This window comes from Chlorocebus sabaeus, chromosome 14, assembly GCF_047675955.1.
Source record: "Chlorocebus sabaeus isolate Y175 chromosome 14, mChlSab1.0.hap1, whole genome shotgun sequence".
Classification (NCBI taxonomy): Eukaryota; Metazoa; Chordata; class Mammalia; order Primates; family Cercopithecidae; genus Chlorocebus; species Chlorocebus sabaeus.
Genome location: NC_132917.1, coordinates 90,004,573 through 90,031,504, shown reverse-complemented (window position 1 = coordinate 90,031,504; position 26,932 = coordinate 90,004,573). Strand labels below are relative to the sequence as shown.

Genomic DNA, 26,932 nt, shown 5'->3' with positions numbered 1-26,932 from the left:
AACAACTGAGGAAACTTGTACAAGAAGAAGTCCCTTAAACAAAAATCATTAACATCCTCAAAGAAGAAATTAAAGAAAAAAAAAAATGAACCATAAAACAAAAACAAGGTCCTACTAAGAAAAATTTTCAGAAAACAAAAAAAAGCAGTTAAAAACTGAACACATGAGAACAAAGAAAGCTCAGTAAAAGGGTCAGAAAAAGACAAAGCTAAAAGTGAAGCAAAGGGACAAAATAAGACTGTCCACAAACACCAAAGTCACAAGAAGATACCAGAAAGATGAACCAGAAAAAAACAGAGGGAAGAAAAATAAAATAAATAATAGGGAAAATATTCCCAAAACTGCAGAGATGATGAGCTGTCCCACCAAGTGCCCAGCACACTGGATGAAAATAGATCCACACCAAGACACACATCATGGTGGAGAAAAACATAACAAAAGGTTATGTGAATCCTTTGAGAATTAAAAACAGATTTCACACAAAGGATCACAAATCAGAAGGGTATCTACCTCCTCAACAGCAAATTAAAAACCAGAAGACAACAGAGAAATGCCTACAAAATTCCTAAGAAAGTATTTAACGTAGTGTTCTACAGAGTCAAATGACTGACTGAGGAAAAGTCGCATAAAGATATTTTCTTAGCCAGGTGTGGAGGCACACATTTGTATTCCAGCTACTCAGGAGGCTGAGGTGGGAGGATGGCTAGAGGCCAAGGGGTCAAGGATGCAGTGAACCGAGATTGCACCACTGCACTCCAGCACAGGTGACAGTGAGAAGACACTGTCTCGGGGGAAAAAAAAAAAAAAAAGTCCTACTCATAGCTTGAAAAAAAAAAAAATTATATATATATATTTTCAGACATCCAAAATGTCATGGCCAACATAGTGAAACCTCACCTCTACTAAAAATACAAAAAAATCAGCTGGGTATTGTGGCAGGCACCTGTACTCCCAGCTACTAGGGAGGCTAAGGCAGGAGAATCGCTTGAACCTGGGAGGCGGAGGTTGCAGTGAACTGAGATCACGCCATTGCACTCCAGCCTGGGTGACAAGAGCAAGACACCATCTTAAAAAAAAAAGAAAGAACAAAGAAGAAAGAAGAAGAAGAAAGAACAAGAAAGAAGAAAGAAGAAGAAGGGAGAAGGAGGAAGGAGGAGGAAGAAGAAGAAGGAAGAAGAAGAAAGAAGGGTTAGGCACAGTGGCTCACGCCTGTAATCCCAGCACTTTCGGAGGCCGAGGCGGGTGGATCACGAGGTCAGGAGATCGAGACTATCCTGGCCAACATGGTGAAACCCTGTCTCTACTAAAAATAAAATATTAGCTGGGCATGGTGGCGGGCGCCTGTAGCTCCAGCTACTTGGGAGGCTGAGGCACAGAATCACTTGAAACCCGGGAAGTGGAGGTTGCAGTGAGCCGAAATTGCACCACTGCACTCCAGCCTGACGACAGAGTAAGACTCCGTCTCAAAAAAAAAAAAAAGCAGCAGCAGTAGTAGCAGCAGCAGCAGCAGCAGCAAGGGCAATCCAAAACAAGACAAAAGAGAAGGAAATTCTCTTCCTGACTGTGAAGGGAGACCCCAAGAGTGCAGCCAAGTAGAGCAGCTTGCAGTTGACCATCCCGGATTACACAGAGAGCCTTCACAAAGCAGATGAAATTGGAGTGGGATGCCCACTGTGCTGGATAAAACAGATTTCACCACTTTGGGGAAAACAAAATATTGGGCAGTCAAGGAAAAGTAATCATACATAAAACACTGTGTGGTTCTTACAGTTACAATTCTGTAAAAAAACAAGTAAAATCTAACTAAAATGTAACTGTACTGGGACAATTAGGAGAGGAGAGGGAGGATGAACTGTGAGAGCAAGGTAAAGAATAAGCAAATGTTCATCTTCCATTTATCCATTCAGAATTACAATTACCTGAAGTTGTCAGAAAAAGAAAATCTGAAAGAATTTTAAAAGCAGCTCAAGATGGCTGCAGGTTGAACACACAGGTAAAAGAAACCAGGCCTATAAATTAAAGATGAACTCTCACTTGCAAGGCTGGAATTTGTCAAACATTTCACTAACATTCACTGACTGTAACCTTCTTGCCTATCAGATGAAGCATAAATGCAGGAGAGAATCAATCATTTCTCTCCAGATCCTAAGACACCTGCATACTGGGTAACTTTTTACCCTATATATATTGTAAACACCAAAAACAAAATTCTATGCCTCCCAACTGACTGATGGACCCCTACTCTCAGTCAGGGGAGTTCCAAAGAAAACCTGAAAATCAAGTTCAGGTCATGATGGGAAAGGGGAGTCAGATATGCCTCATTATACCATCTTCCCTTTGGAATTCAGGCACAACTGACAACCATTAGCATTAAAACAGATTTTTGTTCTTAATCTTTTTTTAGAAATAGAGTCTCACTATGTTGCCCAGGCTGGTCTCAAACTGAGCTCAAACAATCCTCACACCTCACCACTCCCAGCTAAAACAGATGTTAAGATGAACAAAACAAACTATTTGTAGCAATAAGACACCAAATTCCAATCTGATTCTAGTATAGAATCACATGACAGCAGGTCCTGAAAGAAACTGTATTTTACCCTAAAATGTATTTCTTTGACATATTTTGAAATAGCCCAGTAAAGCTGTCTCCTGTAGGGGAAAAAAATCTACATTCTGTAAAGAATCCCCTTCCCTTTCCAGGTCTTTTCCTTGACACAGGGGAGAATTAATTAAGAGTCTGGCACTTTTTAAGTCTGATACGAAACATTTACAATCTATTCTGACACCTGCTACCTAAAAGCTTCATCTGCGTAAGTAAGAATCTTGGTCTCCATAACCCATTATCTTCACCCAAACATTCCCTTCTATTGATTCCAGGTCTTTAGATAATAATTATTTCAACCAACTGCCAGTCAGAAAATCTTTGAATGCAGCTATGACCTGGAAGCCCCAACTCTGCCCTCAAGCTTCAAGTTGCCCCACCTTTCCAGACTGAACCAAAGCACATGTTACACGTACTGATTGATGTCTTATGTTTCCCTAAGGCGTATAAAACCAAGCTATTGCTTGACCACCTTGCGGTTGTTTCTTTGACTAGCTGAGTGTTTTTCTTTTCAAAAGCTCCTTTGCCTGCACCAATCCTTTACATTCTATATAAGAGCAATAGAGATAAAATTGCTCCGAATATAAAGGATACTTGCACCCACCAGCCCGAATCTCAGGTATTTTTAGGTGACAAACAATCCCGTGGAAGGGTCAGAGGAGATTCCTCCTAACAGGCAGTGGTTCCAAAGGGCTTCACAATCAACAGAAAAACACTTAAGTTGTAATAGCTACTCCAGGGAACTCTCATAATGGGCTGGTCACTTAGCGTTCAGGGTACCTCACTGCTACAGCAGGCAAGTTTCTCCTGAGACACATAAGAGAACAGACCAACACAGGGGTAAGAGCCTGAGGAGTGAAGCTCATAAGCAACACATTTTTGACCCTGAACACATTCCTAATCTGGTGCAGACAAGAGAGAAGGGAGGAGAGACATTTAAAACAAGACATCTGAAGTTGAAGCTACTGAAGGAGAGTTACCATCTTCCAAGATACCAGCCAGGCTTGTGACTAAAAATTATGGCACCTTATCTTATAAATTTTTTGACTCATTGAACCAACATCACTGAAAATTAAATTAGCTTAACTTGGCCAAAATGGGGCTCATTCGAGACCCCAAAATTGAATTATTTATGTGCACAACTGGAAGGAGTGGCTTAAAAATTAAACACAAAGAATGGGATAGTTACAATGGTTTTTAAATGCTTCTAAAAGAAGTAATGATAAAATTGCTTCCATACAGGAGGTGAACCACAAGATCCTGGAAACTGTTCTTGACTGAAAAAATTGTCTCACGTTCCCACTGTCTCACCTCCTCCCCTCCAACTGCTCCTTCAGCCCTCTTCTTTGCTTTCAGAACTGCCTTGGCCGGGCACAGTGGCTCACACCTGTAATCTCAGCACTTTGGGAGGCTGAGGTGGGTGGATCACTTGAGCCCAGGAGTTCGAGACCAGCCTGCACAACATAGTGAGACATCGTCTCTACAAAAAATTTTTTAAAAGCTGGGCATGGTGGCATGTGCCTGTAGTCCCAGCTACTCAGGAAGCTGAGGCAGGAGGATCGCTTGAGCCCAGGAGGCCGAGGCTGCAGTGAGCTGTGATCATGCCACTATACTCCAGCCTGGGTGACAGAGCAAGACCCTGTCTCAAAAAAAAAAAAAGAACTACTTTGCCCAGATCAGATGTTCCTTATTCCCTCCTCCACCCACAGAAGTTTTGATAGCACCTTTTAGAGAAAATCCTGACCCAAAGGGAGACCCTTCAGTAGTTTAGACCCCCAGGACAAGGCAGAACTTAGAGCCCCCTACTAAGGAATTCCCAGAAAAAAAAAAAAAAAAGAGGCTATTATTAAGATTCTTGGACACTCCAAATTCAGCCCTTCCAAGAAAAAGTATTTTGTTGATGCAGCAGCCAAAGGCTGCTCTAACACTAATAGCAGATGAAACTATACAGGTGGCTATTTTTTTTTTAATGAGCTCCATTGAAAAGGAACTCCAAGTGGCTCAAGAAAAGGGTTCAGAGAAGGAAAAGCATATATGGCTAACAAAGGAGACACGCCTTTCCCCCACTTGCAAATTATAGTATGGACTCAACAACAGACTTGTTTTGTCTTTGGAATTTATTTCAATTTCCTGTATTACAACATTTCTGTCAGCTCGCTCACTAGGGACCTCAGAAAATGACTGCCTAAGAAAAAACAGTATTACTGGAAACAGTCACCCACAATCACTCATAAGTCTTATGTTAAATGTGCAGTTTGTCCTAAACATAATCCAGGACAGCCTCTTCATGGATATCAAGGGCATTTTCCTTTGCCCACCAGACCTTTTGATATCTAGCAAGTGGATTTTAACCAATTACCTCCAGCCCAGGATTATAAATAGGTCCTGGTTATGATTTGTATGTTCTCTCACTGAGTTGAAACATTTCCTTGCAGAAGTCATGGCACACACAGGAGGAAAATATCATTGAAGCAGATAATTTCTTCTTGGGGAATTCCTTCCAAATTACATAGTGATAGAAGAATTCATTTTACTAGAAAGATAGTCCACTCAGTCTGTAAAATCTGGTCCATTTTCCAACATTTTCATTGTGTATACCATCCTTAGTCTTCTAGATTGGTGGAACAAATAAATGGAATAATAAAGATCCAGCTGGCAAAATTAACAAAAGCTTTTCATACTGGGCCAAAGGCTCTTCCACTGATTTTGCTTAACCCAAGAGGAACTTCTCTTGGATAACATCAATTACGAGATAATTACAAGTCAACCTATGAAACAGGATAACAATATATGAACCAACTTTATTGAAAGGTGCTATACTCAGTTATTGTCAAGGCTTAACTAAACTTCCTTCTCCAAAAGAAATTAATAAAAGATTCTTTTTACAGTGTACTCCTGGGAGACAAAGATCTTAAATACCATAATGTCTAGCCAAAGGACCTTTTTTTATTGGAAACGACATCAACTAAAAGACTCACTTGAACCTCACTGGAAAGGACTCTATCAGGTATTGTTAACTAATTGCTGTGCAGCAAAACTTGAAGGCTGAACCTGGATCCATATTTCTCATTTAAAGAAAGCTCCAACAACTAAATGAACTTATAAGTCCACTGAAGACCTCCAATTAAAGATCTCTAAGATTCCTGACACCTCTGAGGACAGGAAGCAGACAAGACCTGACTAGACAACATTGCCCAAATTACCAGGCCAGGCCCGAACTCACAATGAATTTCTTCTGCATATACCTTTTATTTTTGTATTTTCCTGCATGATGACTTTCTACTAACACCCCCTCATTTGTTTGATCCCCATTCTTCTTACTGGGAAATTGTTTAACTGATATGAAAGTAGGACAAACATTTTTTCAATATCAAAAAGATACTGGAACCCTGACATCAACTTCTTAGAATCAGTCCAATGTTCCCATGGCCCATGGCACCAGTTTTTCAGGCGTAATAAACTATCAAGAGGCCCCCACTTAGGGAAAGAGATCCAGGAAGTTCTTCCAAATTCCACGCCTGGTCTGGCAATTTTTAACACTTTACAAATAGATCACTATGTTACTGTGAATACAGATGATCACTTACTATACAAACTCCTGGATACGACGGAAGACATTTAGCTGCAGTTTATGTGCCTCGCCATAGTATCTCCTGTCCTAGGAGTCAGGGACCTTGTTTTTGTGACTGGTCTATACAACGTTCTAATGAAGGTGGAAATCAAATAGTGAGAGTTACTTGGTGGACAAGAGTACCACCAGAGGATACTTGGGAATGTTACAAGTATACAAGAAGCCTTACAGTATACTCAAACTAAAATATATCTAGGGTTAACTACTGCTCCTCTCACTTTAACTTGGAGCACCCAACATTATTGGGTTTGTAACTGGTACTCACGTTGCATTTCCATTATAAATGCTCAATGGCAACAACATGTTTAGTGGATAAAACAGCACTAGCCAACTAAGGCAAAAAGAACCTTAGGTGCAAAAAAGGCAGGACTTGAGCTATTAGGACAAGCTAAAAATGTATTTAACAACGACAAAAAAAAAAAAAATCACAAGAAAAGTCAATACTTACCAGTCTAAATAGATTAAAAGAAATATTCTTTCAGAAGGAAGGTATGGGTTGGGAAGCTACACAAAAAGATAATGACACTATTGTTAAGTAGGTAAATCAACTACTCAACTAACAAGGAGCCATGTCAAAACCCAGTGATGGAAAACAGCATGCGTCCAAACTCAACAAGGTTTACTGACCATGCTAATCCAAATGGAAACTGAAGTGGCCTCTAAAATGTGCCCTACCATTTTGGATGCAGAAACACAAGGTATACATTTATGCACAAACATTATGAACCCTCTTCCTCCTGGAAAATTACTACCAAGGATATGTAGCTTAATTCACTGTACTCTTACAGCATTAGCACCCCGCATGGATAACTAGACATATAACATAGTGTTAGTAGGAATAGAGATTTTTTAAAAATAATACTTATATTTTCCCAATGGGGAGCTGATAGGCCATATTAAATAGTACTTAAGAGTCCAATTTCAGTTCTACACTGTAAACAAATTCAGGAAGTTTGTGCTGTCCCCAAAATGTTTGGAATCCTGAAATCATATAAATATGACCCTTAATTTCTTTATTTTTAAATTTAATTTAAAGTTCCAGGATACATGTGCAGGATGTGCAGGTTTTTTACATAGGTAAATGTGTGCCACGGTGGTCTGCTGCATCTATCAATCCATAACCTAGGTATTAAGCTCTGCACGCATTCGCTATTTATCCTGATGCTCTCCCTCCCCCTGCACTCCCCACACAGGCCCCAGTATGTGTTGTTCCCCTCCCTGCGTCCATGTGTTCTCACTGTTCAGCTCCAACTTAGAACATGTGGTGTTTGGTTTTCTGTTCCTATGTTAGTTTGCTGAGGATACTGGCTTCCAGCTCTACCCATGTCCCTGCAGAGGACATGATCTCATTCCTTTTAATGGCTACATAGTATTCTATGGTGTATATGTACCATATTTTCTTTATCCAGTCTATCATTGGCAGCATTTGGGTTGATTCTATGTCTTTGACATTATGAATAGTGCTGCAATGAATATGCATGTGCATGTATCTTTAGATCAGAATGATTTATATTCTTTTGGGTATATACTCAGTAATGGGATTGCTGATTCAAATGATATTTCTGGCTCTAGGTCTCTGAGGAATCGCCACACCATCTTCCACAATGGTTGAATTAATTTACATTCCCACCAACAACATAAAAGCATTCCTGCCTCCACAGCCTCATCAGCATGTCATTTCTTGACTTATTAATAATTGCCATTCTGACCAGCATGAGATGGTATCTCATTGTGCTTTTGATTTGCATGTCTCTAATGATTAGTGATGTTGAGCCTTTTTTCATGTTTGCTAGCCACATAAATGTCTTCTTTTGAGAAGTGTCTGTTCATGTCCTTTGCCTATTTTTTAATAGGATTGTTCGGTTTTTTTCTTATAAATTTGTTTAAGTTCCTTGTAGATTCTAGATATTAGAACTTTGTCAGATGAATAGATTGCAAAAATCTTCTCCCATTCTGTAGGCTGTGTGTTCACTCTGATGATAGTTTCTTTTGCTGTGCAGAAGCTCTTTAATTAGATCCCATTTGTCAATACTGGCTTTTGTTGCAATTGCTTTTGATGTTGTTGTCATGAAATGTTTGCCAGTGCCTATGTCCTGAATGGTATTTTCTTCTAGGGTTTTTATAGTGTTTTTCATTTTCTAGGGTTTTACATTTAAGTCTTTAATCCATCTTGAGTTAATTTTCATATAAGTTGTAAGGAAAAGGTACAGTTTCAATTTCTGTATATAGTTAGCCAGTTCTCCTGGCACCATTTATGAAATAAGGAATTTGTTCCCCATTGCTTTTGTCAGGTTTGCCAAAGATCAGATGGTTGTAGATGTGCAGTCTTATTTCTGAGATCTCTATTCTGTTCCATTGGTCTATGTGTCTGTTGTACCAGTACCATGCTGTTTCGGTTACTGATTTGGTTACTATAGTTTGAAGTCCAGTAGCATGATGCCTCCAGCTTTGTTCTTTTTGGTTAGAATTGTCTTGCCTATACAGGTTCTTTTTTGGCTCCATATGAATTTTAGAGTAGTTTTTTCTAATTATGTGAAGAACGTCAATGGTAGTTTAATGGGAAATAGCATTGAATTTATAAATTACTTTGGGCAGTATGGCCATTTTCATGATACTGATTCTTCCCATCCATGAGTATGCAATGTTTTCCCATTTGTGTGCCCTCATTTCCTTGAGCAGTGGTTTGTAGTCCTCCTTGAAGAGGTCTTCACTTCCCTTGTTAGCTGTGTTCCTAGGTATTTTATTCTCTTCATAGCAACTGTGAATGAGAGTTCATTCATGATGTGGCTCTCTGTTTGTCTATTGTTGGTGTATAGGAATGCTTATGATTTTTGCACACTGATTTTGTATCCTGAGACTTTGCTAAAGTTGCTCATCAGCTTAAGGAGCTTTTCGGCTGAGAGGATGGGGTTTTCTAGATACAGAATCATGTCACCTACAAACAGAGACAGTTTGACTTCCTCTCTTCCTATGTGAATACCCTTTCTTTCTCTTGCCTGATGGCCCTGGCCAGAGTTTCCAATACTATGTTGAACAGGAGTGGTGAGAGAGATGACCCTTAATTTCTATACCCTGCTGAAAATAATATATGGTATACAGGTGACATGGTTTGGCTCTGTGTCCCCACCCAAATCTCATCTCAAATTGCACTCCCATAATTTCCATGTGTTGTGGGAGGGACCTGGTGGGAGATAATTAAATCATGAGAGCTGTTTCTTCCATACTGCTCTCGTGGTAGTAAGTCTCATGAGATCTGATGGTTTTATCAGGGGTTTCTGCTCTTGGGTCTTCCTCATTCTCTCTCTGCCTGCTGCCATCCATGTAGAATGGGACTTGCCCCTCCCTGCCTTCCACCATGACTGTGAGGCTTCCCCAGTCACATGGAACTGCAAGTCCAATTAAACCTCTTTCTTTTGTAAATTGCCCAGTCTCATGTATGTATTTATCAGCATTGTGAAAACGGACTAATAAATTGGTACCAGCAGAGTGGGGTGCTGCTGAGAAGACACCTGAAAACATGGAAGTGACTTTGCAACTGGGTAACAGGCAGAGGTGGGAACAGTTTGGAGGGCTCAGAACACAGGAAAATGTCTTTCTAATATTCCTATGTTACAAATATTATAAATACTGCAAAAATGTTACCAAAAGAATAAAACTCCAGCCAAAATTATGTTAGCTCATCAATTTGAACTACAGCCACAGAATGTATGTAAGGTGGTCTTCTATTGTCTGTTTTATCCAACATACTCTTTCCTCTAATTCTGACCTACTGAATTACAGCAGAAAGGGACATGCTCCCAGTTTGCTCTGAGTCTGTGTCCCTGGGTCTATAGTCCTCAAACTTGGCTCAGAATAAAATTAACTTTGACTTAAACCCATAGTGGCTGTTATTTTAACATTTTGGGTCAACCTAGTTGAGAAAAATTTAAAAAGATCAAGAAAAGCATGTAGTTTCAAAATACTGGAGCAAATATCCAATCACCTAAAAGAGCTGAAAGTATGTCCACGTAAAGAGCAAGAAATAGTGGAGGTGAGGGGTGGGGAGGTGAGAAGAGTGTGCTTTCTAGGTAGTGGTCATCTCAGGGAAGGTGAGGGGAGTGTGCTTTTATCTCTTTTAAATAAAAAGACTTCAATTATTTGTTTCTTCCATGCACGTGCATATAGAACTTTAAAAATAAACACCAATGTAATTTATTAACTAAGAAATAAAAGTTCTTGATGATCAAGTCAGTTGGAAAAATTAGATAATTAGCTTTCCAAAAGACTAAAAAACTCCACCACAAGCCACTGAGGCTTTAAAAGTGTCTCCTCAAGACAGCAGAATTTAAAAAAAAAAAAAAAAATGCAATATAAAATACTTAAGGTATTGCCCTCAGTCCCCTGGGTGGCCATTCACCTTGTTTAAGGTCTCCAAGAGATTTAACATCAAGGAAACTCCAACAGTATGCACTATCCAATTCCCTAACCTGTCTACCTGGAATCTCTGCCTTGCTCCCTACTGTTAAGCTGAGGCCAGTCTGGTTTAGAAGGAACCTTAAACTCTCTCCCTTCACCAGAGCTGGCTGCAGGCTACCAGCATTCTGTGCCTCCAGGATTGGGAGGGTTTCCTAAGAAACCCAGCTGTCCAAGCCTAAGCCCATAAAGTCCCGGAAGCATCAGTCACTCATAAATCTCACCTCCTACCCCAGTGCATAGTATCACCTTGACTAATCCAATGAGAGATTATACACATACTCCTCCCTGCAATGGCCAGATGAGGGATAAGAGTTGGCTCCATCTGAGCAACTCTCTTCCCTTCTACTTCCAAAACCTGCTCTTTCCTTATCTCTCCCTATATTTAACTGGCTCCACTGCTTTCCTCTATCAGCTCCTACTAATTTATGATGTACTTGTATTACTAACATATTGCTTAATTCCTTTTAGCCTGATTCTTTTTTTTCTTCTTGAGACAGGGTCTCACTCTGTCGCCAAGGCTGGAGTGCACTGGCACAATCACAGCTCACTGCAGCCTGGACCTCCCTGGGCTCAAGGGAGATCCTCCCGCCTCAGCCTCCCACCTAGTTGGAACTACAGGTACAAGCCACCACACCCAGAGAATTTTTGTATTTTTTGTAGAGGCAGGCTTTCACCATATTGCCCAGGCTGGTCTTAAACTCCTGGGCTCAAGGGATCTGCCTACCTTGGCCTCCCAAAGTACTTGGGATTACAGGCATGAGCCACCACACCTGGCCTAGCCTGATTTTCACCTATAAACAGGAATAATATTCCTTGAGGAGAGAGACTACCTGGCCATCTCTGCATACTCCATAGTGCCTAAACTCAATATGCTCTGAAACACTCTCTGAGTAAATAAACAAATGCACATAAAACTGTAATTCCAAGAAGGAATACTTGGTCAATAAACTCTCCTATTCCTGGACTCTCTGACCTAGAACAACCTTGAGGTACAAGACAAGGTCATGTGTCCACAACCTCAGGGAACCAGAAGATACAGCAGAAGCTGTCACGATGCAGATGGAAAGCAGGACATACCTGGAAGGAAGTGGGAATACAGACGAGGTTCAGATTCTCTTGCTTCACCCTTTCAGCTGTGGAAACAAAAGCCATATTGGCAGTTTTTCACTCTCCTCACTTTATTTTTCTTGTCATATGTGTTTGCTCAAATCCAACAGATAAAGGAAGATCTATTTCCCAAGGATAGCTGCCTTTCACCCCATGTCCCCCTCCTTGGTGGGAAAGCTGGTGACTGTACTTCACACACTAGAAGACAGCGACACAAGAAAGCCTGGAGAGGTAAGCACTGACCACAGAAAGCAGAGTCAGTGTTTGCTATTGTTACGTGCCTGACAACATTCTGAGAACTTTGTAGATATGAACTCTTAATCTGAACAATCCAAAAGGTAAGTTAAATTATTTTCCCCATTTTGCAGATAAGGCAACTGAGGTTCAGAGAGGTAATGTAATTTGGTAGTTATACCGCTAATAAGGGGCACAGCTGGGACATGATCCCAGGCCGTCTAGCCATACAGTCTTAACTCCCCTATATTGCCTCTGCTAGGAAAAAGCCAGAACTTTACTTTTGCATTTTAGTAAAAAAATATACTTATTTGTAGGCCCCAGAGAGTGGCTAAAGGAGATTTATTTTTTCAATTTGGATTTGTACCTTTCAGGAAAGTCTGATTTTAAAAAAAAAAAAAAAAAAAAAGACTTCAGGAAAAACCTCTTATTAAATTCCAAGCCTTTTTAATCACTGAGTGCATCTTGGGAGGTTTGGGTGCCACTATTACAAAATCCATAGTAACCCCTGTGCCCTGAAAGTATTCTCCAGATACTTGGTTAAGATTGAAAGGTATATAACACAAAAGCTCCTATTTGGCCAATGAGAAGGCTTCCAGAAGCCATCACACCAGCACTACAACCACTCCTTCATAACAAAGTGTTCCTGGACTTTCCCTCCTGGGCTCTGCCCCTTGGCACCTAGAAGAATTCGGCATTCAGGCAGGCCTCTCCTCTGGGCTTTGTTCTTACAAACAAAGAGCAGGGCAGTAAAACCTGTTGAGCAGCCACAGGGGCTGATAATCCCTGAGCCTTTCCTAAGCATAGAGACACCCTAATCAGTGTGAAATGAGCACCTGCAGGAACCAGCCATCAATGGCAGGAGCCCTACATCCGCTCCAGGGTCATGGACAGGGCAAACCCACTGTGGCCTCAATTATCTGCCTGAGGAAGTCTGAGATCACGCAAAGAACTCAATGGTAGAATGCCACTGACATGATTAAAATTATATTGGGACCTCGAGCTAAGTCAGCTCCTCCAGCTGAGCAGAGTAAACAAAGGCAAGGACACCCTTCAAAGTTGGATGAAGAGGCCCAAGATTCCCTCTCTCCACAAAAGAGCAGAAACACTCAACTGACCTCAGGTAGTCCCTCTCTCCAGCTCTGTACTGCTGAAGCCAAACGGGCAACGCCAAACCTGTGCGCCACTTCCTCCCTCTCCTCTACTTCCCTACCCCATCATCACCCACAAAGCATCCAGCAGACAGTGAGAGAGCATACCTATTCGCTGCACAGCGTGGACAATTGTCGAACCGCTTCCAATTCCCAGCACTTGGTTATTCTGCCAAAAAGGGGGGAAGAAAAAACAAAACTTATTAATACCATATTTTACTCCTTTGTCAGCCCACTTCCTAAAGCTATAAAATTATTATGAACAGCAATTCATCAACACAGGTGCAAGACAGGTACCGTGCCTATTTTATAGGAACATAAGCACTGAACCTCAATGCTGTACTTTAACCAACGCATGGTGGACAAACGTTCAACAACAGTGTCAGAAATGTTCGTTTCTGACACTGTCAACACCACCACTTCCTCCCTCCATTCTACCAAATAATTGGTGCAATTACTTGCAACTGAATAGCAACTTGCGTCACCCTCACAGAAATGGCCTACATATAAACACTTAAAGATTCCCAACATTTCAAGCCAGCAACAGTGTGTTTAAAAAAAATAAAAAGAAAGAAGAAGAAGAAAGAAAAAGATTCCTGGCCAACCCCAAGGAGGTAATTAGAAAAACACTTTAAAAAAAAAAAAAAATAGAGCCTGGAGCCTGAGGAAAGCTAAGGCTTCTGGCTTCAGTGCCTTCCACAGGCACCTTCAAGTTGGTAGCACCACAAGACACATCAGGCCCACCATCTAGAGCTCTCCCAAAGTCAGCATACAAAGGGAGGGCCTGAAGTAACCTCAAAATAATAAAGTATGTCAGCATCTGCCTAGGTGACACCACGGGGTGCTCATTTTGCATGAGCCTGCCTCAGAGAAAACGGGAAGAGGGCAAAGGCTTAGTTAAGAACATGAAAAATAGTCTTCACCTGCAATAGGAAGGATCGTAATAGAGCAGAGTACTTCCTGAGTACAAAGTACAAGCAGACATCACAATACCGAGCCTACCACCTTAAGAAACAAAGAAGGTACCTACAAACAGACCAAAGATAGAGTAAAAGCTCAGCTGAGTCTACTAGACCACAAAGAGCAAAACGAGGCCAGGGTACTAACAGTCAGGAACTAATATGGAGTTCAGTGCCTAAGCAACTTCCTGACATCTATCTCCTGCCGGTGCAAGGCAAAGTCAACTGAACACCAAAGCGGCAGCTACCATTCATTAAGCACCTACCAAGAAGGCTTATAAATGTTAATATAAAGTCAAATCTCACAACAATCACTTATGACCCAGAGACCCACTATTAACACTTTATAGATGAGTTCAATATTGTAAGGAAAAACTTCAGACTTTGAAATGAGCAAAAGAGACTACTGGATATCCTTCCAATGGGATGCTGGAACCTGATTGTATTGTCTGACTTGAAGAAGGTATGTGCCTTTGTCTTTAAGATATATGAGGACTCTATAGAGATACACTTTAACTTGCAGAAAACTGTTAACAAAGCAAGTAATTTTTGTTCACAGAAAAGCAAATTAATAGTGTTCTATGAGATACAATTATTAACTGATCTTCTAAACTCATTTTAAGATTTTATGAGCTTTGGTTGACTTCTCCTGTTTGCTTTGAACATCTCCACCAAAACTCATGTTGAAAGTTAACTGCCATTATAACAATATTAAGAAGTGGGACCTTTACGAGGTGATTGGGTCAGAGGGCTCCACCCTCATGGGTGGGATTGGTGCCCACCCATAGCACCGCAACATCTGTTCTCTCTCACCAGATGCCAGCACCTTGATACTGGACTTCGTAGCCTTCAGAAGTATAAGCCAAAACATTTTTGTTCATTATAAATTACTCAGTCTCAGGTATTCTATTATAGCAGCACAAAATGGACTAAGACACCTATGAACAGGTTCTAATAACTTTTCCAGTTCCCTAATTTAGTGAGTTAAATAAAATCTTTGACATATATTCATTTTATATATGTGTGATTTTACCTGTTTTAAATATACATACAAGATATAGATCTTGTATATATATTTACAATACATATAAATAATATCAATGCCCCCCCCCGACACACACACATATATATAAACTCATCCTCAAACTCCTGGGCTCATACAACCCTACTGCCTCAGCTTCCCACATAGCTAGTACTACAGGAACATGCCACCACGCCCAGCTAATTTTTAAACTGTTTTAAGAGACACAGTCTCACTGTCAACCAGGCTAGTCTCTAACTCCTGGCCTCAAGTGATTCTCTCAACTCTGCCTCCTAAAGTGCTGGGATTACAGGATGAGCCATTTCAATCGAATAAGCAACTTCCGGAAGTTCAATTTGCTGAAACATCAATCTACTTCAAATTTCTTAAGATTTCCAACAACTGATTAACAATTAATTTATCTGACAAAGGAAAGCCCATAGTAAAACCTTCTTTTTAGGAAGAAGAAAAGTCCTGAAGGGCCTTCAGGACAAACAAGGTCACAACTAAATTCCTTCATTCCCCACAGGACAAAGGCCATAGGAATACTTAAAGTCAGCCCATAGGCCTCACGTTAGATACGGTCCTTCTCACAGTTAGACTACATCTATAACTAGAAAAGATTAGTAAGAATGACCAACAAATAGAGTTACCAAAAAAAAAAAAAAAAAATCAAATACTAATGTCCCCACAACCACATACATGTACACTAAAAATGCTTCTATAGCCTCTCCTACCTACAGAAGACTTTACCCAACAACTTTTGTGTTACTGACCTGGTGGAAACTGCTTTTACCAGCTCACAGTTCCAAAGTCACTGAATACATCAGGGGCTTGGGTTATCAGAACACGGCTCGCACTAGGTTAGGATTCCACCTGTGTCAATGCTCTCAAGAAGGCAATGTGTCTAATACAGTTGTTTAGCTACCTGGACAATCTCCAAAGGCAAGGACTTCAAGACAAGTAAATGATACATCACAGCACAGAAACATTCAAAATGGCTAAATATCTCACATATAAAAATCTTCAAGCAATGAGAAAATGTCCTATGTCTGAGTGTGGAAAAATTCAAACTTTTTCCTCTGCTCTCACATCACAACAATTATCAACACAGAAGACTTCTGTAACCAAATGTATGGGGATTTCTCCCCATATCCCAAGCAAGCAATCTACTCTGCAGCAGACATCAGCTGGGTATCCTCCAAATCAATTTCAACACTCTCTACTTGGAGATACCATAAGGTTCCACTGGTTGAGGGCTCAACTCCCAAGATTGCCTCCTCCTTCCTACCAAATGCAAGTTCAGGCCTCCAGAACTTCTGACTTGCCAGCTTCAAGTTGGAGTTCCCACAACCCTCTCTTTGGGTTTGATTAACTTGCTAGAGTGGCTCACAGAACTCAGGGAAACATGTTTACCAATTTATTATAAAGGTTATGATGAAGGATACGGATGAAGAGATGCATAGGTAAAGGCATGTAAGAAGGAGCACAGAGCTTCCATGCTCTCTCTAGGCACACCATCCTCCAGGGACCTTCATATGTTCTGCTCTCCAGAAGCTTCCAAACCCTGTCCTCTTGAGCCTTTTTTTTTTTTTTTTTTTTGAGACTTTATCGAATAGATATGATTGGATCTTGGAAAAGACCAGGAATTACAAGGGCCTAGAAATGTGACTGGACAAAAATGGCATGATCCAATACTGGCAGACTGACTGGGGAAACCCTGCAAGGGCTGTCTGTTCAGATTCTTCACCTGTAGCATTCCTTCCTCCAGGCTATGGAAGAGGAACCCTTCTGAAATGGGGATCTTAATGACTTACAATCAGACAACATAGGTCACAGAATTTCTTTATGGCCAGCTCCAAGACAGAAAAGCATTGGGGAGAGAAAGGAGCAAGCGGAAGGAGGGCAGAAGGTAAGAGAGGAAGATTCTGTTTTCTGAGGCCTGCTCTGGGTCCTAAAGCACTCCAAATATAACAAAAGACTGTAGCAAGAGTTATGAGTGTTATGAACCAGGAGCCATGGATAAAAACATTGTGTGTATGTGTGTGTGTTTAAAATATCACACTAGATAGACTTAGCCTGACCTTCACACTTGACCTGAAGCTAGGAACTCTAGCTTTACAGTCATTCAATCACCAGATTCCTGGTTACCAAGCTTAGCCATACATTCATGTCACTCACAGTCCCCAGCAGGCAGGTGGCACAGAGGTGAATTCGGATGAATCAGACAAGCTCTGTTTAAGGTTCCTTCTTTGCCTTTTGGAAGAGACCAGGAATTGCAAGGCCCTGCCAGGCCTAAAGCTCTTCAACCATGTGATCCCTGCTGCCTTGGAATCAAATGACTGGCCCAGGAATCAGTGTCCTTGCCAAAGCCAACCAGAGGTGACCAAAGGCTGCCTATGAGGTGGCCCAACAGCAGAAGACTGCCAAGCAGGCCCTGCTAGAGGAGTGGCCCCATTCTAATGGGCAATATTAAACCACACGTATGTGCAACATCAGAACTTCCCTCAGCTTGTCGAATGGAGTAACTCTGGAAATACTACTTCTGCTAACCAACTAGAACCACCGCCCATCAGCTTCCTCAACCAAGCCAGTCAAAAAACAAAGCCTAGGCTCCAAAGAGAACAAAGAGATGAGGCTACAGACGTTCAGAAGAGCTTAGTTCTGAATGGCGGCCCATCCTGGGTAGCTACACCCCCAGAATCAGACAGAGCTGGGCCCAGGGTGGCTATACAAAGGATTCACCTGAGAACTCTCCATGTTTTCCATCCACCCAGACATGGAAGTGGTCGACATATTGGAACTCCAATGGACTAGGGAACAGGAAGCCCTACTCGCCAGAGATTCTACACAAAGAACCTCCAATAACCCCAACACTTTCATATGTGTGTCCACACTGCACACAATTGAACATACATGTACTGGGCAGACCCCATTGTGACCAATGCTAAATGAAAGTTAACTGCTCTCCAGGAGCTTACCCTTTAAGGGGCTGGAAGAAATGAACACACAGATGACCAAAACGTAAGATACAACATAAAGCACATAAGAGGCATGAAGTGCTACAGAATCGCGGAAATGAATTCTTCCTCTCCTTAGGACGCTAAGGAAAAACTGAAAGGAGGAAATGGACTTTAAGCCAAACCCTGAAGGGCATATATGACTTTAACAGGTGCCCCCAAAAGATCTCCCCAAAATCCCCTAACTTCATGAAATGTGGTCAGAATCCAGTGTTTTGGGGCTCTAGCCTAAGGTCAGGGCTTGCAGATTTTTATTTAATCAAATACATAACTATAACACAAAGGTCAGGGAGATGTACCAGCAAATATTAACATAAATTCATTAACTGAACAACTTAGATATGGTGCTTTTCTAATTGTATTCTTATGCGGATTACATTTAACTATTAGCTATTCACTTTATGCAGACATTTTGAAATTTCAGCTTATTGTCTCACTTTTACAACTGAGGCACTGAATCCCAACGGTAGGGCCAAATTAACACATTTTACATTATCTCTGTTAATCCCCATAGAAAATCCTATTGCCAATCAGACTTGCAACAGGCTACACGAGAACAGGGTAGCAGTGGAAAGGGTAGAAGGGAACACTGGAACATCCCTCCCACAGAACTGGCTGAGCCACAGGTTACCACACTGTCCACTCCCACTCAAACACGCTGTGGTGAAGCTCATCAAACATCATCTAAGCAAAATAATTTTGTTGAGTAAAGCATTAACAAATGGAAAGAACTATTATCGGAGAAGAAAAGAGACTCTAATACCACTTTCTAATAAGTAGAAATGAGAAATAAAAAACCAGTAAGACCAAGGAAACTACCCCACAGGGCAGACATACTCCACTTGGCTTCCTTATTACAAATAAGATAATTAACTTGATTGCTGACAGCAAAACCACCTGGATTTAAAAAAAAAAAAAAAAAAAACTCCACTAACAGCACCATGCCACTTAACAAACAAGTAGGGACCACGACCTGACTGAATAACAGCTAAACATCTCTGCAGCCCCGCCTTAAAAAATAAACCAGCATCCTCCCGACTTAGTCCACCCCGCCCTATGGAAAGAAGGAAGTTTGAAGCCCCGGGTCTTCCCTTCCCTCCAGGAGTTCACTCAGGGGCCGGCGCGCACCAAGCCCAGAACCTCCTTCGACTGAAATTTCAAAGCACTAACAAACCAACTCTCCGCCGGCTTCCGGGTCAGTAAAGAGAAATGAAAACCTCTCCGCAGTCCCAAAGCCCACCATTTTCCATTTATCGATAAGGAGACCACAAGGCAAGTGCCTCTAGCCCCCATTCCAAACATGAGACAACACCAGGCTCCACTTTGCAAACTGTTCCAGCTGGACAAGGAGTCTTTAGAAAGCTCAAATATTAGAAGATTCGCCCCCAACCGATTCCACATCTAAAAGGTCTTTAAGGAGCAAGGAAGAGGGGTCTAAACTCGGGTAAAATGCACACTCTCCATCCTCTCACTCAGCCCCCGCCCTGCCAGGAGGTAGGCGCGCCTCGGCAGCACCCAGAAAACGCAACAGGAGCCCAACACGCCGAGGACATGCTTCCCGCGCCCCACGTCCCCAGGTGCTTACCCTCACGTGGTTCTCCACGGCCGCGCGGCCCGCCAGCTTCTTGGCCTCCTCGGCCTTGGACATCGTGGAGGGGGCCGGGCAGATGCTGCTGGAGTCCCCGCAGCTGGTGCTTGTGTTGCCAGCACCGCCACGGGTCCCGGACTGTGCACGCCCCGGCAGCCGCACGTGGGAACCCGGGAGGTCCCAGCTGTTCCCTCCTCCGCCAGAGGCCGCGCCCCCGGCCCTCCCGGGCAGCGGGGCCAAGACCCGCCCGTAGAGGGTGCTGAAGGGCCCGGGGCGCTGCATCCCGACACCTCGCTCCGGCCTCCGCTGAAGTCCCGCCCCCGGCTCCCCCGGAAATCTGGTCGCTTACGCACACACTCTGCGTGCCCTGCTGCGCGGGCCTTGCTGGGAAGTGTGGTTCTATGGCTTCGAGGACGGCTATCTGCGCCTCGGTCTGGACTACCAACCCCATAATGCTCCCCGTGACGAGATGCGCAATCACCGGCGACGGGCTCCGGCACTTCGCTCTGTGGGTATATCAGTGTGGTGACTGCTTACCCGGGGGAAGTGTTCTCAGGCCACGATTAGGTGAAGCCCAGGGATAATTCTGTTCGCCCATGCATCCGAGAAAGGAGTGTTAGACCTGACCCTGTTGTTTCTCCCAGCAGTGAGAACGTGGCCATGGACGAGAATTCCAAGTAGTGGCACTTCTGTAGACGACGCGGCCCTTTTGGGGTTACTACTACCCAGGAAACTCACCTGCGACACGGGCGCCAGCTGAAGTCCATCTAGACCCCCGCAGACCCAAGGTCACAAGTTGAGAACCCCCTGCTGTAGACATTCTTCTGCACTTAGTGGTGGAGCAGGTGGAGCTGCACCTTGCTCCGCCCATTTGGAGACTGGTTCTGCACAGATGAGTGTGCCCTGCAGCGATACTGCAATCCTTGGTAACTAACAAGGACTTACTGTGAAAACAGATTTATCTTTTCTTCTCTACCTTTAAGGTTTCTTGCTGTTGGGAATACTTAAGGGACGACGAATTCTTATTGCCCCCATTTTACAGGCAAAGAAACTAATACTGACCCCAACCTTACCGACCACTTGGAGGTCCCCAAAAACACATGACCTTTGTGTTTCTCGGCTGTTAGTGGAATCCTTTCTGTCTGCTCATGAACTCATCTTCAAACGCATTCCAGGCCTGCAAAACTCTTCTGTGAGCTCAAGTCCCTGGTATAGGCCACTGTTAACTGCCGCTTATCACCTAGATTTTCTTAACTATGCTTTGCCCCCTGAGGCTGTGAGCTCCTGAATCTTCACCTTTGTCTATAGGAGGAAAAGTTGAGATGATATTTGAATCCTTCAATTTAGGCCAAATTCAGAACATAGCAGAAGGTTCTGGCTAACATGCAGAAGCGTATGACTGGACTCCCACTACTGTTGGTCTGCAAAGTTGAAGGCTACTGTAGGCAAATGTGTCACCTTTAATGTATCTCCTTAGGAGCAGTCTTTCACCTTATTCATGCTCCTCAGCACCCATACCAAAAGATTGATGAAGCAAATGGTAGCTAGTCTCTGCTTTACCCCGTCACCCCTGGCCTGAGGACCTTTGAACCATTTTAAATGCTCTACCTGCCAGCCTGGCCATCTATGCACTGCTTGCTCCATCTACCCTTCTGACTCAGCTGAAATACCACCTTCTCAAAGAAGTCTAAGTGACCACCTCATCTAAATTGGGTTTCCTACCCACCCCTCCTCTATCACTTTGCCCATGGTTGTATTTCCATCACAGAACTTCCATCCATCATTCATTTCCTTCATTTTGTACTTGTTTATCATATATCCTCTGTAGAAAAGAACATTCTGAGAAGACAGACTTTGAGTGTCTTTCTACAGAATCCTCCATTCCTAAAACTGCCTGACCTGTAGATGGTCCTCAACAAATATCTAAAACACTTTAAATAACAAATAGATGTCATGTTTTAACCCTACACTCCACCTTCGGCCATACAGAATTTTAGTCCCTGCGTCCATGCTCTTACCTCCGTGTTTTCATACACTCTGTACCCTTCTAACTCTCAGATATTCTTCAAGACTTCATTCTGTTACTTGTTACTCTGCAACTCTAAACCCTACTCTTAGTTGAGTTGGCTGTTCTTCAGTGCTCCCAATCACCTGTAACCTCTCTGTCATAATCATCTCGCTCTATTCATTTGACTGTCTCACCCAAAAGACATGTCCCTTGATAGCAGAGACTGTTGCTCTTAAAGTGGACAGTGCCTTGTTCAATTACTGTTTTGGGGTGGCAAGGTCTGTCTGTGCCTGTTTGTGTTCTCTTTCCTTCTCTCTTTTCTCCATGTTGTACTCATCTTTCCATTTCTGTACCCCTTTTAATCCTTTCCTTAGGTTGTTATTCATGCCTAGTGATTCTCATGGACATTCTGAAATCCAGGTTCTTAGGGCTGAAGACTATGCCGATCTTTGAAATAATATGAGTATCACATTCTGATGACACTTCATTTGCATAATTATTGATAATAGTGCCAGGTACGATGCTAAGTACTTTGCAGACTTTATCACATTTAATCCTAACTTCAAGAAGTGGATACCATTAACTCCTGGCCAGGCACAGTGGCTCTCACCTGTAATCTTAGCACATTGGGTGGCCAAGGTGGGTGGATCACCTGAGGTCACGAGTTCGAGACTAGCCTGGCCAACATAGTGAAACCCTGTCTCTACTAAAAATATAAAATTAGCCAGGTGTGGTGGCACACGCCTGTAGTCCCAGATACTCAGGGGGCTGAGACAGGAGAATCACTTGAACTTGGGAGGTAGAGGCAGCAGTGAGCTAAGATGGCACCACTGCACTCTAGCCTGGGCAAGACAAAGTGAGACTTCATTTCAAAAAAAAAAAAAAGTGGATACTGTTATCCTCGTTGGTATAAAAGAAGTCCTCACTTTGGGAGACCAAGGCAGGCAGATCACAAGGTCAGGAGTTCGAGGCCAGCCTGGCCAACATGGTGAAACCCTGTCTCTTCTGAAAATACAAAAACTAGCTAGGCATGGCGGTGGGTGCCTGTAATCCCAGCTACTCGAGAGGCTGAGGCAGGAGAGTCAGTTGAACCCAGGAGGTGGAGGTTGCAGTGAGCTGAGATTGCACCATTGCACTCCAGCCTGGGTGACAGGGTGTGAGACTATCTCAAAAAAAAAAAAAGTCCTCACTTACTCAAGGTCACACTGCTTGTAAGTGAAGCTGGGATATGAACCTCTAGTGATTATAGGACCAAACCCTGACCTAATAGAATCACTTAGATGGGGATTTATTGATTGCCCCACCCCACCCCCAATATAGCCATGAACTTTGTATAAACCACACAGGTAATGCCTTTTCTCTTTAAAGCCACAAGTAATAGCAGTAAATCTTAAGACAAAATGGTTAAGAGAGAAAAAAAACTATGAATGAGGAAGTACTAAATGAAAGCAAGTGCACAGGTTTTGGATGATGGACCAGATTCAGGGTCTGATAAACAAAGTAAGATCAATCTACTTTATAACTTAACCCACTAAAAAGCCTTTTTTTAATTACAAGGGCCATGCTGATCTCTGTATCTTGCCAGTTTTAGTATATGTAGTGCCAAAGCGAGCACTAAAAAATCTTTTTGTTTTTAAACTAGATTGCACTAGAAAGAACCGCATGGGATTTATTCTTCCCTCTTTCAAGAAACCTAATGAAATTGGGCTGAGATTCCAAGGAACTGCTGGAAAAGAGTTATCAGTACCAGAATGAAGGATCCTAGAGGGCAGAGCCCACCGTTCTATTTATAGTGGTGAGAGGTAGGGCCTGTGCCTGCGTGGGCTTTAGTTATTCGCTCCCGTGATAGTCCCAGTGTGGTCCAGTCTGAGAGGAAACAGAGGCAATGGGCACCATGGCACTTCACTTAATGCTGTTGTATTAGTCCATTTTCATGCTGCTGGTAAAGACATAGCTGAGACTGGGCAATTTACTAAAGAAAGAGCTTTAATGGACGTATAGTTCCACATGCCTAGGGAAGCCTCACAATCATGGCAGAAGACAAGGAGAAGCAAGTCACATCTTACATGGATAGCAGCAGGCAAAGAGAGAGAGCTTGTCCCATTTTTTAAACCATCAGATCTCGTGAGACTTACTATCACAAGGACAGCACAGGAAATACCTGCTCCCACAGTTAAATTATCTCCCACCAGGTCCCTCCCACAATACGTGGGAATTATGGGAGCTACAAGATGAGATTTGGGTGGGGACACAGAGCAAACCATATCAGCTGGGATGTAGGCACCACCAGGAAGATACATAGCCATCATTGTGTGCCTGCCCAGGCTTCAGTGAAGCAGGAAAAACTCTTGCTTTCCACTTCCTCATTTCCATTTCCTCTCCTTTCTCACTCACTTTTCTCAAAGTTTGTACATTTTCTCACTTTTCTCAAAGTTTGTACATTTTCTCACTTTTCTCAAGTTTGTACATTTTTCTCACTTTTCTTCACAGTTTGTACATTTTGAAGATGATTTCCATGGAAGACTGTACAGAGCTACAAACTAGATGTTGGAATGGATTTGAGGATCCTGCCAGAGACTGAAGATGCTGGCTCAGATTTATCTCAGAATAGAGTTTGGCTCACCCTGCTTTCATTCAACAGCTTCACTCATTTAGACATAGCAACCCAACTTCACACCCTCCACTCTCACACCGTTAGAATGACCCTTTGGAACTTCAACTTTTGGCCTGCCTTGCTCCATCCCCTTTTCACAAGGGCAGGTTTATTGTCTACTAGCAATCTTGACTAGGGCCTTGGAAGAGGATTGGACCTTATTTACAGTGGTCTAATGATCAAAGCAAGTCATTGTTAATACATCAGTGTTACTACCTTGCTATGCATGTAACACTGGAAAACAGCATAGTGCAGTCCATTTACCAAAACCAAATCTTCTTACTAGTTGACCAACACCATGTGGTCCTGAGAAAAAATGTGTATAGAACAATCCCTTACTGCTGTATAAAACCATTCCTTGCTTAAGGATTACCTGCCTTTTGATGTCTTTACACCAGTGATTGTCAACTTGGAATGATTTTTGCCCCTCCCCTCATGGGGATATTTGACAATGTATGGACACATTTTTTACTGACACAATTGAGAGAATGCTACTGGCATCTAATAGGTCAGGGCCAAGAATACTGCTAAACATCCTTCAGTGCACAGACAGCCACATACGCAAAGAATTTTCCCAGCCAAAGTGTCAATAGTGCTGACGTTGAGAAACTGCCTTAAAGAATCTTCAGGTGGGATTACATGGGAGGTTCTGTTAGCAGTGGCGAATCCATACAGGTCTGCAGCAACCTCAATTCTTGCCTCCTCAGAAGAAAGAATTCAAGGAGGCATTAGGCCATAGGAAAGACCAGTGCAAGTTTTAGAACAGGAATAAAAATTTGTTTAAAAACTTTAGAGAAAGAACAAAATGAAGGAAAGTCCACTTGGAAGAGGGTCAAGCACACGATTTGAAAGACAAGTGAGTGGTTTGACCTTTTGAATTGGGATTTTATATGTTGACAAACTTCCAGGGCTTGCATTTTTTTCTCCCCTAATTCTTCCTTTGGGGTGGGCTGTCTGCATGTGCAGTTGCCTGCTAGCCCTTGGGAGGGGACTACGCATGGTGTGTTTACTGGAGCTGTACACATGCTCACTTGAGGCGTTCTTCCCTTACCAGTTGAATGTCCCTAGGAGGCCATATACCAGTTCACCTCCGCCATTTTTCCTCTTAATGCACATGCTTGAGCCCACTCGTGCAACTCCTGAGATCTTATTGGGAAGCTGTTGACTACCAGTTTCAGGTTTTTCCTATCTGTTGGGAGACTGAATTTCCCGGGCACTGGCGGCAACCAATTATTATTTTAGAGAGGCAGTTAACAGCTGCCTGACCATCACCTGATGGTCACCTGACATTCTTTGTAGGGGTTCGGGCGAGTGCTCTCCTGCCCTGCTCATGATTAACTAGCTACCCACTGTAGCATTTCTCCCCTCAAGATTCCAAGATCTCAATTCTTTGGGAAAAATGGATGATCAGTCTTCCATAAATCCCTCCTGCTGATGGTGGGGCAGTGGTGGTGGTTCTGTGACTGTTGGCCTGTTGCTAGCTGTCAGGGAAAGAGAGTGGCTCCATGGGTTGATGAAAGCAGTATCCAGCCAGGTCCAAGGGAGGCAGGGGCAGAATTTTATCTCCATCATGTATCCCTGCTGGACATCTAGGGGTCCCCTGTAAGAGGGTGACTCTTGAATATTGAGAGGATGGTATCCCTCTCTGAGGATTATCTGGAGCTTGATGGCCTAAAGATGAAAATAGACAAATTGGGTTATTAGATTTAGTAGAATGTTAAAATGAAATAAGGAAGTGAAGACAGCTTCAAAAAATGCCAATTCTGCCGGCACACCCATGTAACTGGTGGCCATAGTCATGCCTGCCAAGACTTGGGTTTATTGAGTTGCTAGCCAATTTCAGTATATGCCCAGAATTAGAATATTCATCCAGATTTGTACGTTATCCATCCCTTTTGTTTCTTCTGAGCTGCAGCCAGAGATCACTAGCTGGTTCACAGGAATGAGGGTTAGTCTAAATTGCAGAGAAAAACTCAAAAACAGCTGATGAGACTAGAATCTAAGAACAGGTATATCATAGTACTTGAAACATAATTTGCCAGGCATGGTGGCTCATGCCTGTAATCCCAGCACTTTGGGAGGCCAAGGTGGGCAGATCACTTGAGTTCAGGAGTTTGAGACCCGCCTGGCCAACATGAAGAAACCCCGTCTCTACTAAAAATACAAAAATTAGCTGAGCGTGGTGATGGGCACCTGTAATCCCAGCTGCTCGGAAGGCCATGGCAGAAGAATCACTTGAACCCAGGTGGCAGAGGTTGCAGTGAGTTGAGATCATGCTTCTGCACTCCAGCCTGGGCAATAGAGTGAGGGACTCCATCTCAAAAAAAAGAAGAAAAAATAATAAGAAATAAACATAACTTTTTTCTCCAGTTCTCATTTTTATTAAAAACAAATCATGATAGGACAAATTTGTTTGCAAAATAAACTTTAGTCTTATTATACTTGGCTTAATTATTTGCATAAAGCACAGCAAGAATAATTATTTCCCATATAGGCTCCTGTT

General features: G+C 42.6%; 1 protein-coding gene across 2 annotated transcripts in view; it reads right to left on the bottom strand.

Annotated features, from left to right (window-relative positions):
• RPIA (ribose 5-phosphate isomerase A) overlaps positions 1-20,086 on the bottom strand; it is a 55,106-nt gene extending 35,020 nt beyond the window's left edge. For both annotated transcript variants that reach the window (XM_008008465.3, XM_008008466.3), the window contains exons 1-3: positions 19,766-20,086; positions 13,289-13,349; positions 11,766-11,821 (exon numbers count right to left, since the gene is read on the bottom strand). In XM_008008465.3, coding sequence (XP_008006656.2) covers positions 11,766-11,821; positions 13,289-13,349; positions 19,766-20,050 — 402 coding nt within the window. In that variant the 5' untranslated portion in view covers positions 20,051-20,086. The remainder of the gene's footprint in view (positions 1-11,765; positions 11,822-13,288; positions 13,350-19,765) is intronic.
• Positions 20,087-26,932: the final 6,846 nt, after the last annotated feature.